A 23,164-nucleotide genomic window follows, 5' to 3' on the forward strand; every position below is an offset into this window, starting at 1 on the left:
TAGTTGTGTGATTAGCTAATTTTGACTTTGTATAATTTTCAGGCACCTAAAATTGAAATATACCATTGTGGAAAAGACTAACATCGTCTGCATACATCATATCACTATCGGTTTGTTGCAGGATTCTCGAACATATTCTCAGTTCAAATATTATGAATTTCCTTGAGACAGAGAAGTTGCTGTCCATGCATGAGCACGGCTTTAGAAAGCATTACTCCTGCGAAATGCAACTCGCACTGTTTTCACATGATATCTTGCAAAACCATGGATGAAGGGTATCAGATGGATGCCATATACCTTGACTTCCGGAAAGCGTTTCACTCGGTGTCCCACTGCAGACTCCTAAGTAAGGTATGAGCATATGGGATTGGTTCCCAAATATGTGAATGGCTCGAAGACTTCTTAAGTAATAGAACCCAGTACGTTGTCATCGATGGTGAGTGTTCATCGGAGGAGAGGGTATCATCTGTAGTGCCCCAGGGAAGTGTGGTAGGTCCGTTGTTGTTTTCTATCTATATATTTTTTCTCATGATGCTGTGGTGTACGGGAAGATGTCGTTGTTGAGTGACTGTATGAGGATACAAGATAACTTGAACAGGATTTGTGATTGATGTAAAGAATGGCAGCTAACTCTAAATATAGATAAATGTAAATTAATAAAGATGAATAGGAAAAGGAATCCCATAATGTTTCAATACTCCATTAGTATTGTAGTGCTTGTCACAGTCACGTAGATTAAATATTTGGGCATAACATTGAAGAGGGATATGAAGTGTGACAAGCATGTAAAAGCAGTTGTGGGGAATGCGGATAGTTGCCTTTGGTTCATTGGTAGAATTTTGGGAAGATGTAGTTCATCTATAAAGGAGATCACATATAAAACACTAATACGACCTATTCTTGAGTACTTCTCGAGTGTTCGGGGACCCTATCAGGTCAGATTGAGGGAGGACATAGAAGGCAATTCAGAGGCGGGCTGCTAGATTTGTTACTGGTAGGTTTTATCATCATGCGAGTGTTACAGAAATGCTTCAGGAACTCAGGTGGGAGTCTCTGGAGGAAAGGAGGCATTCTTTTCATGAATCGCTACTGAGGAAATTTAGAGAACTGGCATTTGAGGCTGACTGCAGTACAATTTTACTGCTGCCAACTTATATTTCGCGGAAAGACCACAAAGATAAGATAAGAGAGATTAGGGTTCGTACAGAGGCATATAGGCAGTCATTTTTCCCTCGTTCTGTTTTAGAGTGGAACAGGGAGAGAAGATGCTAGTTGTGGTATGAGGTACCCTCCACCACACACCACATGGTGGATTGCAGAGTATGTATGAAGATATAGATGTAGATATAAAAAATTACAAGATTGTATTAACATAACCAAATTACAGTGATAGCTCTTCTTACATGCGTGACATCAACTTGCTTGCATCATGTCTTACATTGTATAATTAGCAGTTTTATCTTCCACATATATGGTCACACATCATTCATAAATACATGTAGACAGAATCCAGATCACAATGCTATGTCATCAAGTGTCACATAGTAGTAACTGTAACTATGAGTACTGCAATCTGACAACTACAAGCAGCTGTTCTGATGTCATCAGAGATACATTTACAACTAAGGTCGCAGAACTATTGATAGCAATGTGGGAGAAGTACATTACATTATTTGCAGGAATACTGGATTTAACTCATGTATTATATAATAAAATCAGTTTGTGTGTCCATTTGTCACAGATTACTTGCCACCGACGAAAAACAAATTCTGAAAAATGTGCAAACATTCTGCAAGTAATAATACATAGCCAATGTATTGTGCAAAAACAGCACTTCAATAAATGAAAAGAAATTTACATTCAGCTCTGTCAACAACAGTACTCAATAGATGGTTTTAGGTTGCATGCTGACGTCTAGCAGACAGGTAGTGTATATGCTATGCTATTAAGAAGGTGAAGACAAACCTTTGCAAAACAACAGCATTAATACCTATACTTGCATCTATAAATCTGCACATCAAAAGAGAAGAAGGGAGTATTAATAACAGTTGTTGTTAATTAAATAATTTCACTATAATAGAAATTATTTGTAATTTTTTTCAAATTATGGTAACATCCTACCAGTTCAGTAAACAGACTGTCAAGTGAAGCATTGTTAATGTGACAGTGGTCAACCAAAACTTCTCATTGAGAAATGGCTGGTTTAACAGACAGCCCAACAAACCTGAAAGCTAGGATACTTTCATGTACTTTTATGTGTGTCTGTCAACAGTCTTAAATATTTCTCTTTCTGAAGGCAAGTTCTGGGCAGAAGATAAGTTTCATAATTGTACAGTTTTCTTTGGTGACCAGAAGTTGAACAGCTGTAAATTCTTTTATTTAACATAGGACCGGATTTGGGATCTTATACACCCATCTTCAGGTGTCATAGTGGTACTTTCCACTTCCGGTATATGCTCTGATGTGGATGTTCCTCTGACAGCACTATTTCTTTGGTGAATTTTCATTTTAATATGAAGTCCACTAATTATGGCTGTCTTCTTGGTTTCATTTATAGTTATAGTATTTGATATGCCTTGATATAAACAGAGTTGTGATGAAGTTTTTCTCAGTCATCATCAAGCCTGACAGTTGTGAGTGCTATCTGATATCCCCTACACAGTTAGATTACCCTGTACAATAATTTCACAATGCACATGCTTAACCCCCTAAAATTTTCCTCCCATCTCCTTTGCATGTTCTTGCATAGTTTAAAAATGTACAAAAGCCTCATTCCACCATCTTTCTATTGTACACAAAGAATTTCCTATCAGACATTGCATGTAACCTACTTGACTTCAGCACTAGTTGTTTTATTAAGACACACTCATGCAAACTGAAACTAGTTCTCGGAGACTGCAGACATGTGTGCAAATTGCGCTTGCATGAGTGTATGTGTGAGTGAGTGTATGTGTGTCTACTGCTGATAAATGCCTTAGTGGCCAAAAGCTATAATTGTGTGAATCTTTTTGTTGTGTCTATCGCAACTCAGCATCAGTGCTATATGGTGAGTAGCAACTTTCCTTCTCTGGTATTGTTATAGTCAACACTAATTCACACAATTTACAAATCAAGAATCTGTAGATACTATTTCATATGTTAATTGCTCAATGACACATGATATATTCAGAAACTGAAAACAATTAATGGTTATTTACATTATTCTAATTAATGCTTTTGACAAACAGAGCCTTACCTTTGATTTTGACTTGGCCAGGCCTTCCTTAGCACGAGATACAAGTCCAGTCATGTCACCAGCAAGGTCTGGTGGACGCGGGCCTGTCACTTCGTCTTGGTTCCCACCGACACCTGCATTTGCAAGTCTCTGTGTGAGATCACGTACTGAACCTGATTCTCTTTTGGGTGAGTCAGGAGTCTGTGCTGTTCCTTCCATCTCGTGACCAGATGCGACACTTTTCTGGTTTTCTGTATCAAGACCAAATTCTTTTTACTGCATGTGAGAAAGACAATACCTTTCCTTTAAATTGTCAAGCTCTCATACATTCTTCATATTAATAGTGTACAAGTGCAAAATAACCTTCTGAATGACTGATGTATCTTTTTGTCAGGTCAAATACTTAATGAATTTTTATTGAGTGTTCTAATTTGTTTTTGATTAATAACAAATGTGCAAAAGAACACTTTTTTCTTCTCATATGAGTTTCATGCTTTAAAATGTGCTGTATTAAACATTTACATACACACTACAGAGGCAGTCTGTAAGAAGCAAAGAAATTACACATTAGACCACATATCCATATCTGTTTTGTCTTTTCTATCTTTCTTTTTTGGCTACTCTGTTTCCTCACTTCTCAGTTACTCCATCTTACCTCCTGCCAATGATCAGTTTTACTCATGACTACCTTGTTGATTACAACAGTTCACTGTCTTGTGCTTCACATTTCCAATGTGTGACAATTTCTTTCCAACAGCCGAAAAAAAATAACAACCATACCAGAGACAATAAAAGTACAACTAGATGATGACAACAATAAATTCCTGAGAGATTAAAACTAAATTAATGTCTGTGGGTTGAACTTGGTATGTTGCAGTCCAAGGGTATATTTGAGCTCATTACTTCCATTGTGTATCATCTACTTGACCTACAGCTCTATGTAATTTTTCTCTTCCTACATCACTTATACATCCTCTCCTAAACTTCTTTCTCCTTTAATTTTCATACCAATCAAGCAATTTTCATTTCCAAAAGCTTAAGATTCAAATTACTTTTCTATTGTGTTTGAGAATACTGACTATTTTGTGCCTGTTTTTGGAAATATTGGTATCACTTCAGCCTTCCACAGTACCCATTTAAGCTGAGAGATGGCAACTGCATATTATAAAAATAATAGAGAAACTGACTACATAGTGCAACGTGGTCACAAGGCACAATGTATCCATACATGTGTATATGTGCGCATAAGTATATATGCATACATGTATTCTTTATTTTTAAAAAAAATGATGTTTTCAAAAGCTACAACAATTTCCTGTCTTGTTTATGTGCATTTCAGTGGCTCAACACCTGTACTATTGAGTGAGTTGTTACTTTTACTCTTTAAATTATTTACATTCCACAAGGACTTTCCACTGCCTTGCATAGGTGTAGGTGTTGTTCCAAATGGGCAATGAGCGATATTTAAGTTTTGCTTATCAAAGAAACCTGATTTTTTTTCCTTTATTCTTCCTTCTCAAAACAGGTGAGTCCCTCTCACTTGTTGCCTGGAAACCTGGTTCTCTTACCATCCTTCATCCTCTTTGTTTTCTCAAGAAGGAAACCTGTTGTTCCAAAAATTAGAAGTGCTGCATTCTAAGAGCAGTACTGAGAATTGTAACTTGTGAAGATAAGTACTCGTCAGCATTTCTTTCTCTGTGATTTTAACTAGTTTCTGAATTCAACTTCCTATTTTAAACAATCTTGAGAAAAAGAATATTTGTTGGAGGTGAACTTGGTGAAAATATGGATATTCAATAGCAGATTGTGTTTTAAACTGAAAATAACACAGACACTGCTTAGTAAGCAGGAATAATTATAATACAAAAGTTATTTCTCTGTAATATTTCTTTGTGACACAATGTATGCAAGCAAATATAAAGTATGTTTGTCCAGAATGTAGTTTCTCTTCACTATAATGCTCACAGAAACAATGTTACTGTGGGACAATCCATCTGAATGGAAAAGAAATCCTCAGTTGTTATCATATTCCAAGTGCTTCCCTGTTTTGATTCTTTACACCCAAATTAAACTGGTAACACCACCTTCCACCATAATGATAATGCTTCACCATATCAAGATCTTCATCAACTCTTGTCAATGAAATTTTGCCTGTATGTACTCTGCTGCTCTCACTTCTGGTGCCACTGAATGCAAAACAAAAGAGCTACAAATATAAATAAGCTATTTTTCTATGATTAACCTCCCATTTTGTGTACCAACTTTATGAGAAAAGCAAAAAAGTGAAGTTAGTTGCCTTTTTGCACAATCTCTACAGTGCGCCCTGCCTTTCACATGTATGGCAGAAACTCAACAAACAACATCGATTATTTCTGAATGATAGCTTGCCTTCTGAACTATTTTGAACTAGGAATTGCACTTTAATGTGTCTAGAGCTGTATCCTGGTATGTTTATGTAGCAGCTCTAAATAAATATAATTTTTCACTGCTCTTTGCTGCATATTTCTTTTTATACACTGCAGTAATATATTTACCACTGTGTGGCTCCCATTCAGAAATGGCTGCATAACCATTTTTGACAAGCTCATACATTCTCATCAGGATAGAAGGCTACAATGAATTCCAATGGTTGACCATAACATTCATTACAACATCTATTGCAGTATAGCAATGACATGCAGAGAATGAAATTAGGACATACACAGTAAATGGTCTTAAATGAATGATCTCACAATCTATATTCTTAGTTAACGGACACGTTGTTTCCATTTATTTGCCCTGAGTTCAATAATATCATTCTCTTTCCTTGTCCATTCTCCTGAATAGATTTATCAAGGTATTTTATTTTTTCTAATTTAATTATTAACAAAATTTTTACTGTCAATTTTTTTGTTCACCATATATCTGTTTGACTGAAAGTACTACAAAAATTGTCTATTTGTGTTAATTCTTTTCCAACTGTTTATTTACTTTATTATTGGTCTTATGTTTACAGTAAAACTGTGTGATAATAAAACACAAATTGTTATTACCATGATTTTTCTTTTTAACAGCCCACTCCCATTTGACCTGCTAAGATAATTTACTCTGTATTTTAAAACTAATACATCTATATCTTATGTTAAGTTACCAACATCAAATTCTTTGAAAATCTGAACTAGAGTCATTCTAACAGCAGACCCATGCATGTTAAGACAATGCACACATCAAACCATGTTTTGATGTTGTATTATTATTATTATTATTATTATTACTAAAAGTTCTGACATTAACTGTACTTTTTCATTATTATCTGAGACTAAGAAAACATAAGCCAAACACATTCTACCACAGGAGTTAACAAAGAGTAGGAAATTATCATACAAAGACAACACAGAAAGGCATAAATGTAAAGTGTGATGAATAAAAGGCAAATGAGTACAGGGTGATCTTAGTATTCAGAAATGATAGAAATGAGAAATTATTTTCAGATAAATTGCTATGAAATAGTACATAATACAAAGTTGCATATAACCCATGAAAAGTATAACAGAAAGGGTGCAATGTACTGTCAGCAACAATATTAAGTAAACAGAGATGACATGCACAATTCCAAGTAAAGGGTGATTGGAAGTTTTCAAGACTAGAGAACAATTATAGTTTGGAACAAGGAAGATGTTACCATGGAAAGGGAACAGTAAGTACTTCTATAAGGTCTATTTAATTGGATAGATAAAGGATCTACTCACTAAGTGTCAGCTGAACATACACATAAAAAACTATTGTGATTGGCAAACTTTCGAAGCTCCTTCAGGCAGAAGGGTTGAAGGGGAAGAAAGAAGGGTGAAGGAAAAGGACTGGAGAGGTCTAGCAAAAGAGGTAGATTTTGTGAAAGTCACCCAGAACCGCTGGTCAGGGAATACTTATCGCACACGATGAAAAGGAAATATTGATTGTTGGGGACTGTTCTAGATGACATTTGAAAACCTGAGAGAGTACCCAACAATCAGTATTTCCTTCTCATCCTGACCCATGGTTCTGGGTGACTTTGCCAAAATCTACCCCTTTTCCTAGACCTCTCCAGTCCTTTTGCTTCATCATTGTTCCTTCCCCTTCAACCCCTCTGCCTGAAGAAGGAGTCACAAGCTCTGAAAGTTTGCCAATCACAACAGTTTTTTATGTGTATGTTCTACTGCTGCTTTGTGAGTAGATTTTTTATCTATCCAATTAAATAATTTTATCAACAATTGATTGTTTTTGTTGTTATATTCTATAAAATCTAGATGTACATATGCCCACCACAAACCATTGAACAGAGCACGATGAAGCTTAGTCCCTGCTATTATCAGTCTCTTCTTTGTGTGTTCTATTCACAGATGGAGCAAGGGAAAAAATGACTACATGTGTCATTGCATGTTTTACCCCTTCTTATCTCATCCTTCTGAATTATATAGGATGTGGGTTTTAAAGGAGAGGGTAAGGAGTCATTCCAATCCCGGGAGCAGAAAGACTTACCTTACGAGGAAAAAGGGACAGGTATACACCCGCACACACACACACACACACACACACACACACACACACACACACACACACACATATCCATCCGCACATATACAGACACAGGCAGACATATGTAAAGGCAAAGAGTTTGGGCAGAGATGTCAGTTGAGGCGGAAGTACAGAGGCAAAGATGCTGTTGAGTGACAAGTGATGTACAAGGGGCGGCAACTTGAAATTAGTGGAGGTTGCGCCCCTCATACATCACTTGTCACTCAACAACATCTTTACCTGTACTTCCGCCTCGACTGACATCTCTGCCCAAATGCATTGCCTTTACATATGTCTGCCTGTGTCTGTATATGTGCGGATGGATATGTGTGTGTGTGTGTGTGTGTGTGTGTGTGTGTGTGTGTGTGTGTGTGTGCGTGCGCATGCACGAGTGTATACCTGTCCTTTTTTCCCCATAAGGTAAGTCTTTCCGCTCCCAGGATTGGAATGACTCCTTACCCTCTCCCTTAAAACCCACATCCTTCCATCTTTCCCTCTCCTTCCCTCTTTTCTGATGAAGCAACCGTGAGTTGCGAAAGCTTGAAATTCGTGTGTGTGTTTTTCATTGTGTCTATCTACCAGTGCTTTCTCGTTTGGTAAGTCACAGCATCTTTGTTTTTTAATATATTTTTTCCATGTGGAATGTTTCTTTATATAAAAAAACAAACACCATCTGAACAAGCCTTATAGGCACCAATGATACTGTCTGGCCACCATGTCATCCTCAGCCACCCACACACCCCTGCAAGCCTACAATGTCCTAGCAGACTACATTGTATCAGCACTGCAGCTCAAATGGTGATGGTTGTGGTGGTGGGGTGTCCAGTGGAGTGTATGAGGGGAAATAGGAGATGGAAGTGGGATGTTGAGTTGGAGAAGGGTGGCTGACAGATGGGAGGGAGAGACAAGAGACACAGGAAGGGAGTGTGGCACTGGTGAGCTCATTATGACCACAAGGAGGGACAGTTGTGCACAGTGCACAGTCATGTGGAGGGCTGGATTGGGAGGAGGAAGTAAAACACAGGAACAGGGAGGGTGCAGACAGGACAGTGTGAGTGTAGGATAAGTGATATTGGAGCAACAAGGCAGGGCCAGAGTTGGATGTAGGGCAGAGGCTTTTGGAGATTGAAGCCAGTAGGATTATGAGATTGAAGGGTGTACTGTGTTGACAACTGACTTTGTAATTTGGATAAGCCTGTATTGGAGGTAGGTTCCAAATGGCACACATTATGAAGTAGCCATTGAAACTGACGATGTTGTGCTCAGCAGAGTGTTGTTTGTTGACCACTGCTTGACAGTCACCATTCATTTGGATAGACAGCTGGTTGGAGGTCATGCCCACATAAAATGCTGTGCATGAGCTACAGCAGAGATGACATATATCGTAAAACCTTCCACAGGTTACTCTCTCTGTGGTAAGATGGGATAAGAATAGGATGGGCATGTGACAGGACTTGAGTAGTATATCCTAATTGGGTGTATCGGATAGGTCCTGCAGCTTTGTCTTCCAAAGGGCTAAGACCCATATGGAAAATGATTAGAATGAGTATGGCATCAGGATGAATGATGATACTGCATAGGGAGGGGGCAGAATACCTTTTTGGGAGAGTTGGGAAGAACTGCAGCACATGATGTCTCTTATTTATGGACATGATGATGAGTATTTAAAATCCTGGCAAAGAATATGATTAAGTTGAATCAGTCCAGGATGATACTGCATTCTTCTCTGACACCCTCCAAGCACATCCTGTTCATAATCTTGTCCCAAGAATATCATATTCTATCAGAGGCACAGCACAAAAGCAGTCATAATCTAGCTCTGCCATAACTTCTGCACACCATTTTATATGGACCACCAACCAGCTGTCCACCCAAATAAATGGCCACCACTAAACTGTGTCCGAGACCAGAGTTTTGTCCATGCAGTGCAGGGCATGCCATTCAGTACAGCATGTTCATTTTCAACAGTTGCTTCATATCCCAAATCCTTTTCACTAGAACCAACATAATTGAATTATGAAGATGGGAACTGTATGTGCAACAAATCCTTTAACTCCATAATCCTCCTGATCTCCATTTCCGCTCATATCTGCCTCACATCCACTTCCATCTCTGCCTTGTGACCGCAGCTTCAATCACCCTGCACTCAAAACCTCCTGTTTGAAACCTCCCTGTTCCTCTATTCTACCTCTCCCTCCCAATCCAGTCCATCATGTTGTTGTGAGTCATGCGTAACCCTCCCTGTCACCAGCCCAAATAAACTCACCACTGACACATTCTCATCCTGTGCACCTACTATTTCTCCCTTCCAGTCATCAGGCCCTTCCTCCAACTCAATCTCCACTCCCTGACTCCTTTCTCCCTTCATACTGTCTACCATACTTATCCTCTCACCCAGTTGAAGTACAGTGCTGGCACAATTTAGTCAGTCAGGACAATATATCCCTGTGTGTGATACTAATTGTAACACTACTGGTTGTAAGCCTCATCTTAGGTGTAAACACCAAATGTAGTTGGCAGTTAGGATGGGCAATTTTTCTTGGGAGGTAGGAGGAGTTTGCTCAGCTACCTGTGAACAGAAAGTGGGGCATTTTGTGACTGGAAATGGCTCAGGGAGGTGTGTATGCTAGATGAGAAGCAAGTTGTCCAATTCGGTCAAAACTGTGACACATAGACATTAGCATTATTATTATGCAATAATAATGCACTGCATAATGGCTTCATACATGTAAACACTTTGCCAATGTTTCAATCTCCAACACAATTTACAACAGATTGTGGTGCAGAATAAACTATTGTTTTAATCCAGAAACTTGTGTTGATGTTTTTCATTTGGTAGCTGTCCCACTTTTAGCTGTTTTTGGTGGTGATGTTTTCAGACTTTATACAAGAATTCTTACTAACCCGTCAACTGCACAACTTTTGCATCTTTATTCTTTCCACCATTTACATTCCATTAAAAACTTTTCATTGCCTTATTTAGTTTAAAATACAGTACAGTTAATGGTAAAAAAAGTAAAAATAAAAACTTCCTGCCCAGGAAAATATGTCTGTTTTCTAAATTTGACTAGAAATTTCAAAACAGTGAACATTTTGTGTTTATGCTAGGCTGAAATTTTCTTAGCCTGCTAAGAATATGCTTATCTTTTGTCTCATGCAGTATTCATTATGACCTATATTACAAAATAATTAACTGGGTTGAAAAAATTAGTTGTAAGAATAACTAGATTACAGCTACAGGAAAAACTAAATAGACCAGTGACCAAACAGAACATACAAAAAATAACCTTCTTATTTACAGTACAATAATGTGCAAACTTTTACCCCTATACTGCCATTTGGGTTCACTGTCTTCCCATGTCCCAAATAAACTCTTGTTGTTGATAAACATTGCTCTTTCCTTATTTCACTGCCTCCTTCTCCATTCATTCTATGACTTTTATTTATTTATATTTCATCAACATTTACCTCTACATCTTCATCTACACACATGTTCTGCAAGCCACTGTACGATGCATGACAGCTGGTACCTTATATCACTGACAATAATTTATTTTCTTGTTTCACTCACAAAATGAGCAAGGGAAAAATAACTGTCTATTCATCTCTGTGTGAACCCTAATTTCCTTTATCTGGTCATTATGTGAAATGTATGTTGGTGGCAGCAAAATCCTTTTGCAGTATGCTACAATTCTTTAGTCTCTAAATTTTCTCAATAGTGTTTCATAGAAAGAAAGTCATCTTCTCTCCAAGGAGTTCCATTTGAGTTCATGAAGCATCTCTGTAATACAGTAATTGCTTGTTGACTGTGCCTACCAGGAACAAATCTAGTAGCACACCTCTAAATTGCTCCAGTGTCTTCCTTTAATCCGCAGCTCTCAAGAAAGGGTCACATGAGTGTTCTATATGCAAACTCCTTCACAGACAAGCTATATTTCCCAAAAATTCTCACAATAAACCAGACTTGACCATTTGATTTCATTACTCTTGTTCTTAGGTGCTTATTACATTTTTTATCTCTTTGCAACTTTATGCCTACATATTTAATCAATGTGACTGTGACAAGCAGCAGACCACTAATACTGTATTCAAACATTACAGAATCATTTTTCCCACTCATCTGTATTAACTTATATTTCCATACATTCAGAGAAAGCTGCCATACATCACTCCATATAGAGATTTTGCCTACGTCATCCAGTGTCCTTTTACAGCCACTCAATGACAATACTTTCCCATATACTATAGCATCATCAGCAAACAGTCACAGACTGCTGCTCACCCTATCTGCCAGATTACTTATATATGCAGAGAACACTCCTCTTTTGTAATCCTGATAATATCCTTCTCTCGCATGAACACTTACTGCCAAGGACAATGGGCTGGGTTCTGTTACCTAAAATTCTCCGAGCCACTCAGATGCCAGGGAACCTATTCCATATCCTTGGACCTCCATTAACAGTTTGCAGGGGGCACTGTGACAAATACTTTCTTGAAATCTAAGAATATGGAATATGCCTGTTGCCCTTCATCCACTGTTCACAGAATATGATGTGAGAAAAGGGCAATCTAAGTTTTGCATTAGCAATGCTTTCAAAATCTGTGTCGATTTTTGGACACAGGTTTTTCTGCCTCAAGGAATTTTATTTTATTCGAACATAGAATGTGCTCTATAATTCTGCTGCAAACAGGTGTTAAGAATGTTAGCCTGTAATTTTATTGGTCCATTCTTTTACCTTTCTTATCTACAGGAGTCACCTGTACTTTTTTCCAGTCACTTGCGTCATTGCACTGAATGAGAGATTCATGATAAATGCAAGCTAAGTAAAGGGCTAATGCAGTACAGTGTTCTCTGTAAAATCAACCAGGGATTCGATCCAGACCTGGCAACTCATTTGTTTTTAACTATTTTGATTGGTTCTCTGCACCAGCTATACCAACTGCTATGTCCTCCATACAAGAGTCTGGAGCCTCACTCTAGTCAAAAACAATGTTCTGTCCATGTAACTTGCTTAACATGAGGGGAAATTCAATTTCTTTTTCACAGTCACTTTTAATCATCAATTTCTTTCTTGTAAGTTTGACCATGTTGTACTGACAGTAATATATCAATACCTTATACTATCAATACATCTTTAAAAAAATTCTGGAGCATCCACTTAAAAAAAGTCACCTGCAAAAGCCAATGGTGTAGCATGAAGTTTTGTACCTCTATTTTAATAAGTCACTGGCAACCTGCCACATCTTCACAGTAATAGTACTAAGTATCTATGGCTGGACAGCTTGTCTGGCACAGCATTAATAAATTATATACACAAACCTTCCTCATGAATCAATCTGTCTATTAGTGAAAACTGTATTAAAATTGCTACAGTAGCTCCTGACATTAGGCTTCACATACAGACAGAAAAATACAGTAGGAGCTTTATTATGAAATATGTATAGATATTTGTACAACAGAAGTTTGTGCTGTCTAGTTTAAATTAAATGTCAGTTAGACTGTATAATAATGGGTTCTGTTTAGTATTTAAATACTTGGCATGGTAATTCAGAATGTAAAGTAATGAATTGAATTCTGAGGGACAACGGGTTTTCAGACAATGTAATGTTCTTGGCAGTTTGGAAGAAATGGCTAAGCAGTTTTATGAAAAACATTTGAAATAGTAATTGTATATTTTCCTGAACTGTTAAATTTCCAACATAAAAAATAGCCATTACTGAAAAGCTAAAAAAACTGTTATTAGAGCTAGTATGGTGCAATGAAACACAGTACACTAAAGTCGCAGGAATGAGACTACTGGGAAACTTCATGTAAGCACAAGAAACAATTTACTGTTGAAAGTGTGCTATATGCTCCAGTACATTGTGTGTGTAAAATGCAGCCACACACTGTAGTTAACATGAATGCAGAAGGATTTTTTTCCCTATGTAACCTTGGCGATGGCCAGCAAATAATAATTCAAAAACATAATTGAAAAACAATAAAAAATATAGAAATAAAATTCTGATAAAAGTGAAAAGTATCAAAAAACAAAACAAAAATATAAGTACCGTGTGCCACAATTGAGGCACGCAAAGAGGCGGTGGTCTCCTGCTGCTCGCGGATGAAGCTCCGCTGGCGCTCGGCACGCTCTCTACGCCTCCTCAGAGCTGGTGTCACACCTGCATCACCGTCTGTCCGTGCAAAGTCCACATGTCACTACTGCTCACATATGATTAATTTTGAGATTATCTATAGTTGGTAATGAGGCAACTTGTCCTCTCTCTTCAACTGAAATATTATAAGCATATAAGATACAACAAACCTTGCAGTTATATGATAATATTATGTACGATCATCCCTCATAAAATGTCCTAAAAACATGAATATATAAGTAGCCTGGTCAATGCAGTCACTTTTAATGTCTGTATGTGTTTGATATACAAGCTCACCATCCGTAGATGAATTTGTTTTAGACAAGCCAAGTCTACGCAACTCTTAATTTGAGAGCTAGAGAGGCTATTGAGTTGGAAATAGTGTTAGTACATTGTATTGTGGATCCCAAAGCATGTTAACTGTCTTGTGTTTCAATGAACTTGTCACAATTAATTTTACTTCAGTCAGTTTTTTTAGTGTTATTGATGATGCGTATGTAATAATTGTATTAATGAAGGAGTATGCTTCATTGCCTATATGTTTTTTGTTTTCTTATCTGGGATGAATGTGTCCAACATATTCTCAAAATGAACTTCGGTTAAACAAATCACATAAAATGACTGGACAGTACTCATCTCAAGAGGCCAAAATTCGTAATACTGTTGATTAGTGGAAAATACTAATTCTAACTTTTGGAACTTCCTCTGCTTCTTCTTCCAGGAAGAAAGAGAGGTTGATTGGGGTAGGCTGGAAAGTAAGGGCAGATCACTCAACCCTTATGTTGCACTAGAAGATACTCTTTTTTCCCCCATATTTCTTTTAATAAAGCTCTAGTTCACAGGTGATAGAATGGACAGATTGAGAAGTAAAGGTGAATTAAGGGGGAAGAGAAATGAAAAATGAAATGAGTAAGGCAATTTATAAATAGGCAGTAAGAAATAATAAAGGAGGAGGACAAGAGGATGAAATCACCATAAAAAAGGAGAAAAGTGAAAATAGGTAAATAACTGAGTATCTAATGAAAATTTCTCATTCGTGTAAGTGCAATTTGTTAAGTGTAGAAAGATGGTGGAGTGGAGGCAGAATTGAAGTTCAGAGAAATTGGTAATGGGTGGGAGGATTCAAATAGTGCAGCAGTAACAACCATTCAGGTCTCAGGAGTCATATTGTTCAGATTCAGATTCTTTATTTTCCGTTGACCACATGCAGTGAAATAGGCTTTATTATAATGATGTCAAGATACATAAGAAGTTACTATATTAGTTAATGTTTACATTACAAGTACATATTATTTATGCTACATTAATCAATTGTACAGTATTGCAATCATAGACTTAAAACTCAATTTCTATGTTACAGGTATCCAAGAATTCTGTATGACTGTGGTATAGATTGTCTATTAACCATTTGTGCAGTTTATGTTTAAAATTATTGAAAGGCGTATTGAGTGCTGTATGCGATATTTTGTTAAATTATTTCGAACAGTTCACTTTGTGAGAGTTGCCCGTTTTTGTCCACCTATGTCTAGGAATATCAATACTCTCTCTGTTTCTGGTGTCATGAAAGTGTATGTTCTCTCTGGTGTTAAATTATGTTCTGTTCTTTTTAGCATATATCAGTGATACATAAATATGGAGATTTATTACTGTCATTATTTCCATTTTGATGAATAAGGCACGGCAGTGTTCCCTTGGACCAACCTTTTTCTGCATCAGTTGTACATCACTGACATGACATGAATGGCCCTACAGTAACAGCCCATAAGATATATTAGACTGAAAAAGCCCAAAGTACACTGTTCTGAGATATTTGTTACTCACTAGATCAGACAGTTTCCAGATGAGATAGGACACCCTTGATAACTTTTTGCAGACCTGGTTGATATGGGGTTGCCAGTTAAGTTTGGAATCAATGTGTATTCCAAGCAGTTTTATGGATTTTGGTTCTACCTCATTAGCCAGTCTCAACTGCAGATGCAGAGTTTTCTCTGGATTATACAGAAGTTTGTTAGCCGAGAACCAGTTTAGTCTTAAGGTGAGAGTGTCCTATAAATCTCGGTCTGTGCTAATTAAGATTGTATCGGCCACATAGCAGATAACTGACTCGGGCCCAACATAAGATGGCAAATCATTAATTGCAACAATGAAGAAGAAAGGACCAAGGACAGAGCCCTGAGATACACCAGATGCAACATTATTCATAGAACAGTGTCTGTTTTGAATTGACACAAATTGTCTCCTGTTATTTACGTAAGAGTTGTTTATTTCTACCCTGTATTATTTGTACCATAATACTTTAGTTTGGCTAGTAGGGTGTCAAAGGGGATACAATCAAATGCCTTGCTCAGATCACAAAGTTCAACTGAGACTGTGTTTATTTTCAAATGCTGTTAATGTCTGATTGTAGCATGCTCATAAACTAGGTGAGGAGTGTCCTCAAGACAGACAGTTCTTTAGTAGCAGTAAAAGTAGTAGTATTTATATTCATCCATGGATCACTTTAATAAGAAGACCGGACATGTTATGGCGTTACAGGTTAAAAATTTAAAATATAAAACTTTACTTACTTACAAGTCTGGTTTGAAGGGAATGGGGCAGGCAAGAACCAGCCAAGGAATTGCCTGAAGTAATTTCGGCAAGCCATGCAAAAACTAAATCACAATGGCTGGGTGGAGATTAGAATTCCTATCCTCCTGAATACAAGGGCAATATGTTTAAAAACATACAGCCTGATTCAGTTCATCCCTGGTGCACAATACTGCTTTGAATATCCATACGTGCAGATGGGTTACTTCATAAAGAAATAAACTGGTGCTACATAGTTCTGTCATTTTTAAGAACAGTTACTGCACATATTATGCATACATTATTCCATAATGTAAGAAGCTGGCGCTACACTATTATTTAATTTCTCAACATGAACATGTGAAACCCAAATAACTCTGTTCTTCCATGAGATCCAGAAAGCTGTAGAGACTGGAGCCTGAATTTTTGCTGTGTTCATTGACTTCCAGAAGTTGTTCACTACATCTCCACACTGTCCCAAAATGAACAGAGTATGATTTATGAAGTATTAGATCAATTGATTCCCAATATAAAAAAATGTAATGTACTGCTCATAAACAATTGCCGAACAGCCCGTGGAAGCAGTGACATCTGTTGAAATCTAACAGTGTGCACAAAGAGTTAATTAAAATGAAAAGACCACATAAAAGTAATTACAAAAAAGGCACATGTTGGACACACTCTTTCAAAAAATCCTTAGGAATTGTAGCCCACTGAGAAAGAAGGTAGCTTATAAATCTTCTTTTGACTGCTGCCTGAATATTGCTTGGCTATCTAGAACCCACACCAAAAAGGAATGATAGAGGAAACTAAGAAGATCCAACGAAGAGCAGCACACTTCATCACAAGTTCATTGGGTAAAGTTCATTTAACAAGCACAGAAATGTCACGGACATGCTCATCAATTTGGGTGACAAGCATTAGAAGAGAGGCAATGGGCTTTATGGTGTGGTTTTTTGTTGAAATTCCATTAATGTAATTTCCTGAATGAGAAAACCAATATACCCCTTCTTCCTATGTATATCTAGGAATAGCACCAGCACTGTAACATTGCAGAGTTGAGCCCACACTAAGTCTTACCAACAACTGTTCCTCCTGTGTACTGCACGTGACTGCAAAAGTAAAGGGAAACATTGAACTCACAGTATCCTCCACCAAAAAGCATGAGGTGGCTTGCAGCATATAAACACAGGAGTTTATTTGTGTCCATTCGTGCTTTCAATCCGTTAACTTCTGCAAACAAAGCCATGTAGTATACACAACTGCCTGGTAAAAAACACAAGTGGTTTCTCACATTGTGCTGCTTTTTAAGTTTTAGGAGTTACTGCTGGTGAAGCTGAAGTATGTAGTAGTGAGTGGGACAAAGAGGTGGCTTTTACATCTAGATTAACTTTCATATTCTGCAAGCTACCTTACAGTGTGTGGTGACTATAACACACTTCATTTTTCCCTTCTCTGTTCCATTTATAAATGGTGTATGAGAAGAAGGACTGTTGGTAGATTTATGTATCTCTGATTTTCTCATAATTGTCATTTCATGAGACATACGTGGGAAGATATTATATGTTGCCCAATTATTCTTGAAACACTTGCTTTCAGAATTTCAAAAGTAAACCTCTCCATGGTACACATCGATGCTCTTGTAGTGTCTGCTACTAGAGTTTGTTGGACACCTCTATAACACTCAAACACTTATTAAGTGGTCACACGATTAAATGCACCACTTTATATTGATCCTCTCACTCTCTCTCTCTCTCTCGCTCTTCTATTAATCCAACCCTGTAAGCAATCAGGACTGATGAGCCACTTCTTCTCTGCTTCTATTGATGAATTACATTTTCTGAAGGTTCTTCCAATGACTGTCAGTCCGTCATCTGCTTGATCTAAAATCTGTTTTATATTTTCTCTTTAGGTCAATCTGGCCATTTAATCCTAGCTATTTTGTGGTAGTTTTGCTTTTCCAATGGTTTCATCACCAATTAATAGTAATGGATCCCTTCTGTTTGTGCACATACCCTACATTTACTCATGTTTAGAATCAACTGCAAATCACTGTCCATCCTCTGCAGGTCTTCCTGCACTTCACCAGTCTTTCGGCATTGTAACCTTTCCAGGGACACCAGCACTGTCTGTGAACAGCCTCACAGAGCCTCTGATACTATCTGCTACATTACAGATAGCACTATGATAACTTACTATTATTATATAGTTATATCATACAAAATTGTATTATAATTTGCTATTATAATTTAACCAATTTACCATATAAATGTTCATTCGATAATACATACTATATTACATTTATATGTTGACAAGATCATCTACCTGTGGACATTTACTAATGAGCACTTTTTCTGAGGTACTACTTAATCTGGCACTACCTAAAGCCATGGCTTTTAATAACTCTTGTTTCATCAATTTCGTTGATGACAATAGCCGCTCACATTTGTCTAATATATTGTGGCATCATGTGTGTAATAAGGCCAATACGTCTGAAGAAGATATTTTTACAAATATCGAAACCATGGTCAAGGGATAATAAATCTTTATTTGCAACTGGTTGACTGATTTTTCAATTTGTTCATACAATTAAATGTATAAAATGGATGATAACATTCACAAAGTTGTTAAATTATCGAAAACATAAATGGGCTCACAATTACTTACCTTCATAAGGAACAACACCCAGTACAACTGAAAGAACATAAAAAACTGTTCTCTTGGCTGTTTGAGAAGAAAGGAAAGAGTGCAGTAGGTCATTCAGATGTTTAGTGGCATCACTGTAGTGGACTATTAAGCACTGTGCCAGTGTCAGCTCAAAGATGATAGAAGGAGGAGAGACAGAAAAGATGTACGGGTGAATGTGGAAGAAATTAGTATGGGAAAAGTTAAAATATAATTCAAAATAATATTAAGTAAAAAAAGTAAATAAAGGACTGGTTTCAATTAGCTGTGGTGGAGCTGTAGTAAGTTGTTGTGTGTGGATACATAGAACAGGTTCTGCAGTATGATTCATTATAGGGACAGAAGGAGTGTTAGGATTTAATGCCCTGTTGACAACAAGGTAATTAGAGACAATGTACACACTTAGATACGACACGGAAATCAGCCATGTCCTTTCCAACATTTGACTTAAGGAAACCAGGAAAAGCACAGAAATCTACTCACTTAGATAGGATAAGACAATCGGCCATGTCCCTCTCTGTGCAGGTGTACAGCACATGTAATTTAATCATTTTCATTACTTATTGTGCAGAAGATGTACCTCAGAGACACAAAAATGTTAACCAACTCTTCTGTTGTTTCTTTGAACAAAATTTTCACAATTATGAATGGAGATACAAAACTGTGGATGTTCCACAGCAGTTTATTTAAGCTCCAAGTTAGTTTTTTTAATTTAATGAACTGAGTCTGGAGATTCAGAAATTCATAATTTCATTGTAAAATAATACATTAACATATTAACTTATATGACACACTGAGCTGCATACAGAGACAACAAAATGGCTGTTACACATTGAGTTTTAAACCAAAGCCTTCTTCAAAAGGAAAATATACACACACACTTTCACACAAGTAAGCACACTTCATGCACTCATGACTGCTCATGGCTGCTCCAGCCAAAATGCATTCCGGCAGGAGTGGCCAGAGATAGTAGTCACATGTATGTGAAGTGTGTTTGTTTGCATGAATGTATGTTTTCCTTTCTGAAGAAGGCTTTAACTGAAAGCTCAATGAGCAACATTCTTTTCATTGTGCCTCTCTGCAACTCAATGTATCGTCTTTATGGTGAGTAGCAACCTATCCTCCTCATAATATTGTTGATATTCCAGCTTGGACTTTCTGTTGTTTAATTTAAATAAATATTTTTGAACTATACAATGCATTTCTCCAATATAAATTCAGTTGTCATAAACAAACTGCAGTCAAAGCTCTCAGTTTTCCACAGCAAATGCCGTGCAAATTACTGCGAATTAAAATACATCTCTCTCCCCCCCACCCCCTTTCCCTTTCTATATCCTCCTTGAAAAGCACTAAACAACACTGATAACAAATTGACCACCATGCTATAAGTAGGTAGGACTTCATAGGTACTGGTACTTGCCAACAAGCTAAAATCCACCAGGAATACTATAGCCCACATTCTGAATAAGGGTAAAGACAAGGTTCCACATTTGAAGTAGAGGTGAATTAATAGGATTTCTACAATCTAAGTGGGAAATTATATCTAGGTCAATCAAGGAGGGCTATAACTACTACACTTACTGACCATGTTAGGAGTTGGAGACTGATAAAGAAAGATTGTACCTTCGCTGAACATGCTCTGAATAAATGTCATTCTTACGATACTGAATGTGATGTTCTCCATAGAGGAGCTAAATGCAGAAAACTATCATTACTTAGAATTCTGGCTATTAATAACCACCCATCAAAGAATCCTGACCTGATGCCTATAGACCAAACACAGTTTTATTATTCACTATTACTGAAGAAGCAGCAGCTGATTACTGTTTTTCGTCATCATTAGATAATGTGCTTGTCATAGCTGTTCCACACCCACATTACATCATTCCACAGGCTCCTTTCGCCTCTCTCTGTGCCCCCCACCCCCACCCCCACCCGATCTGCTTTCTTCGGCCTGTTCATCACATTCACCAGTTATTTTGTCCATCTAAAATAGTAATCTGTGCCAATGAATAGTGACTTGCACATAGTTTATGGCCTTATGCTTTTAATCTTTGGGTATACTGTAATATAAGATTTATTTGCTCAGAGCTTCTTTGTGAATTTCAATATGTTTTTTCAATAGATATTTAGTTATAAAGGGACACATATTTTTGGAAAGACAAACTCTGTACAACTACAAAATTCCACTGATGTGTGGATTATCTTTTTAGACTTAAGTTACCTGAGGATGGTCTGTAAAGCTAAAATCAGTTCATAATGAACTATACAATATACATTATTGTGGAATATCAATGTTGTATACTTATGTTTTTAATATGTTTGGTTTTTATCCTAACTCATTCAAACTGGAGGAAGTGTATACTAAGTTTGAAAAAGAATACGAAAAATATTTGCATGCCAAGCAGCTATAAAGCACATACAAAAGTTATATGGTCAATAAACTTTTGGAACTTAACCTTTTCGCATCTGGTAGAATTGGGAGGTAAGGAGTGGATGAAATGGGCTTTATAATGATTACATAGCAAAGTTTCCCAGATTCATTTTCCATTTTACCCCCTTATGCTGGGTGTCTTATCCCTTGATCCTAAGTGACTTCCCTCAAAATACTTATTTTGCTTTGTTCCATTTTCCATCCTTTCGCACACAAAGGGAACTCCGAGTTTAAGAGTAGTGTATAACGCAAATTATTTTCACATGAGTAGATCCAACTACACATAATAAGCAGTATTTTTCTTTTCATTTTATTTGGTTGTTCCTATATAGAAAAGGTCTCCCAAATGAATCTACAACCAAATATAGATAGAAAAACCTGTTATGCACCAAAGAACAACAGACATAGGCATGGCTAAGAAATGCCACAAAAACTTGCTTTCAGAACCAGAGGTTCTTTCATCCAGTAAAAGAATTGTAGGAAAACATAGTAAACCTAAACCTAGATGTTCAGTCAGTGAATGAAAGTAAAGTTCAGGGAAGAAAGGGAGATTGCAGTTCAATGTCCTGTTGACAGCATGGTCATTAGTGACATAACACAAACTCAGATTATGGAAAGATGGGGAAGGAAATCAGCCATGCCCTTTTCAAAGGAACCATCTGAACATTTTCTTGGAGCAATTTAGGGAAATCATGAAAATAAACTAAATTCTCCCAAATGCAAGTCCAATGCATTAACAACTGCACTATCTCTTGTAAAGCCCAATATGTTACCATGTGCCAACTTCATTTCCCAACAGTTTTCTATCTAACACAAATATTTATTGTGATAATATATTTACACAAATGGTAAGAAATAACAATGTACAGAAACAGATAGGTATAATGAATTTGACATAAAAATACCATATCTGTATCAAGAAAATTTAGTCATAGGAATGCTCTCTATTTGGTGCCATGTTCATCTTTTCATATAAACCATTACTGAGGAATGTCTGACAAACAATATTTTGTTAATTTCTTCCTAAGGTGATACCATAGTATCAGCTGCTGATAAAACTATACTACTACTACTACTACTACTACTACTACTACAACTAGAAGGTATAAGTACTGCATGTACAACTATTTTGTAGTTTCAATAATTAAATGTATGATTCCTAACCCTGAATTCTTGTATTCGCGAAGAGCTAAGGTTTAGGACATGTTGGTTTATGTTTACCATAGTTTACCCGAAAAACATCAGGTGAACGCCAAGATGGTTTCTTAGACAAGGCCAAGCAGAATTTCCTTCCTCATCCTTATTTAATTACATAAGTGTTGCATCTCTAGTATCCATGAAGTCAAAAGGTTATTAAATCTCAAACTTGCTCTATTCCATTTAGCTCTATGTTATTTAGTTTCCACACAACACAGCCAAACACCAGTGACTCTCATCACTTTCACAGTGGCTGCACATTTTCAATAACTATTGTGCAGCTATGAAGCCTAAGACTAAACAGTTCATTGTGTGTATTTCTGTGAAAGCTTTTAGGGGTTTGTGGGTTACTTCACTGTCCCACATATAGTTTGGCAGTTAGGTCTACAATGACACTAATATTT

General features: G+C 37.0%; 1 protein-coding gene across 10 annotated transcripts in view; it reads right to left on the minus strand.

Annotated features, from left to right (window-relative positions):
• The window catches only part of LOC126267989 (uncharacterized), a 905,571-nt gene that overhangs the window by 77,121 nt on the left and 805,286 nt on the right, over positions 1 to 23,164 (minus strand). For 7 of the 10 annotated variants that reach the window (XR_007549061.1, XR_007549060.1, XM_049973342.1 and 4 more), the window contains exons 23-24: positions 13,796 to 13,918; positions 3,236 to 3,465 (exon numbers count right to left, since the gene is read on the minus strand). Coding sequence is in view for 8 of the 10 variants with exons in the window: in XM_049973342.1 (XP_049829299.1) it covers positions 3,236 to 3,465; positions 13,796 to 13,918 (353 nt within the window). In the remaining 2 variants the exon portion in view is untranslated. The remainder of the gene's footprint in view (positions 1 to 3,235; positions 3,466 to 13,795; positions 13,919 to 23,164) is intronic. The other 3 variants (XM_049973344.1, XM_049973343.1, XM_049973345.1) reach the window with 1 other exon arrangement.

Source organism: Schistocerca gregaria, chromosome 4 (genome assembly GCF_023897955.1).
Source record: "Schistocerca gregaria isolate iqSchGreg1 chromosome 4, iqSchGreg1.2, whole genome shotgun sequence".
NCBI lineage: Eukaryota > Metazoa > Arthropoda > Insecta > Orthoptera > Acrididae > Schistocerca > Schistocerca gregaria.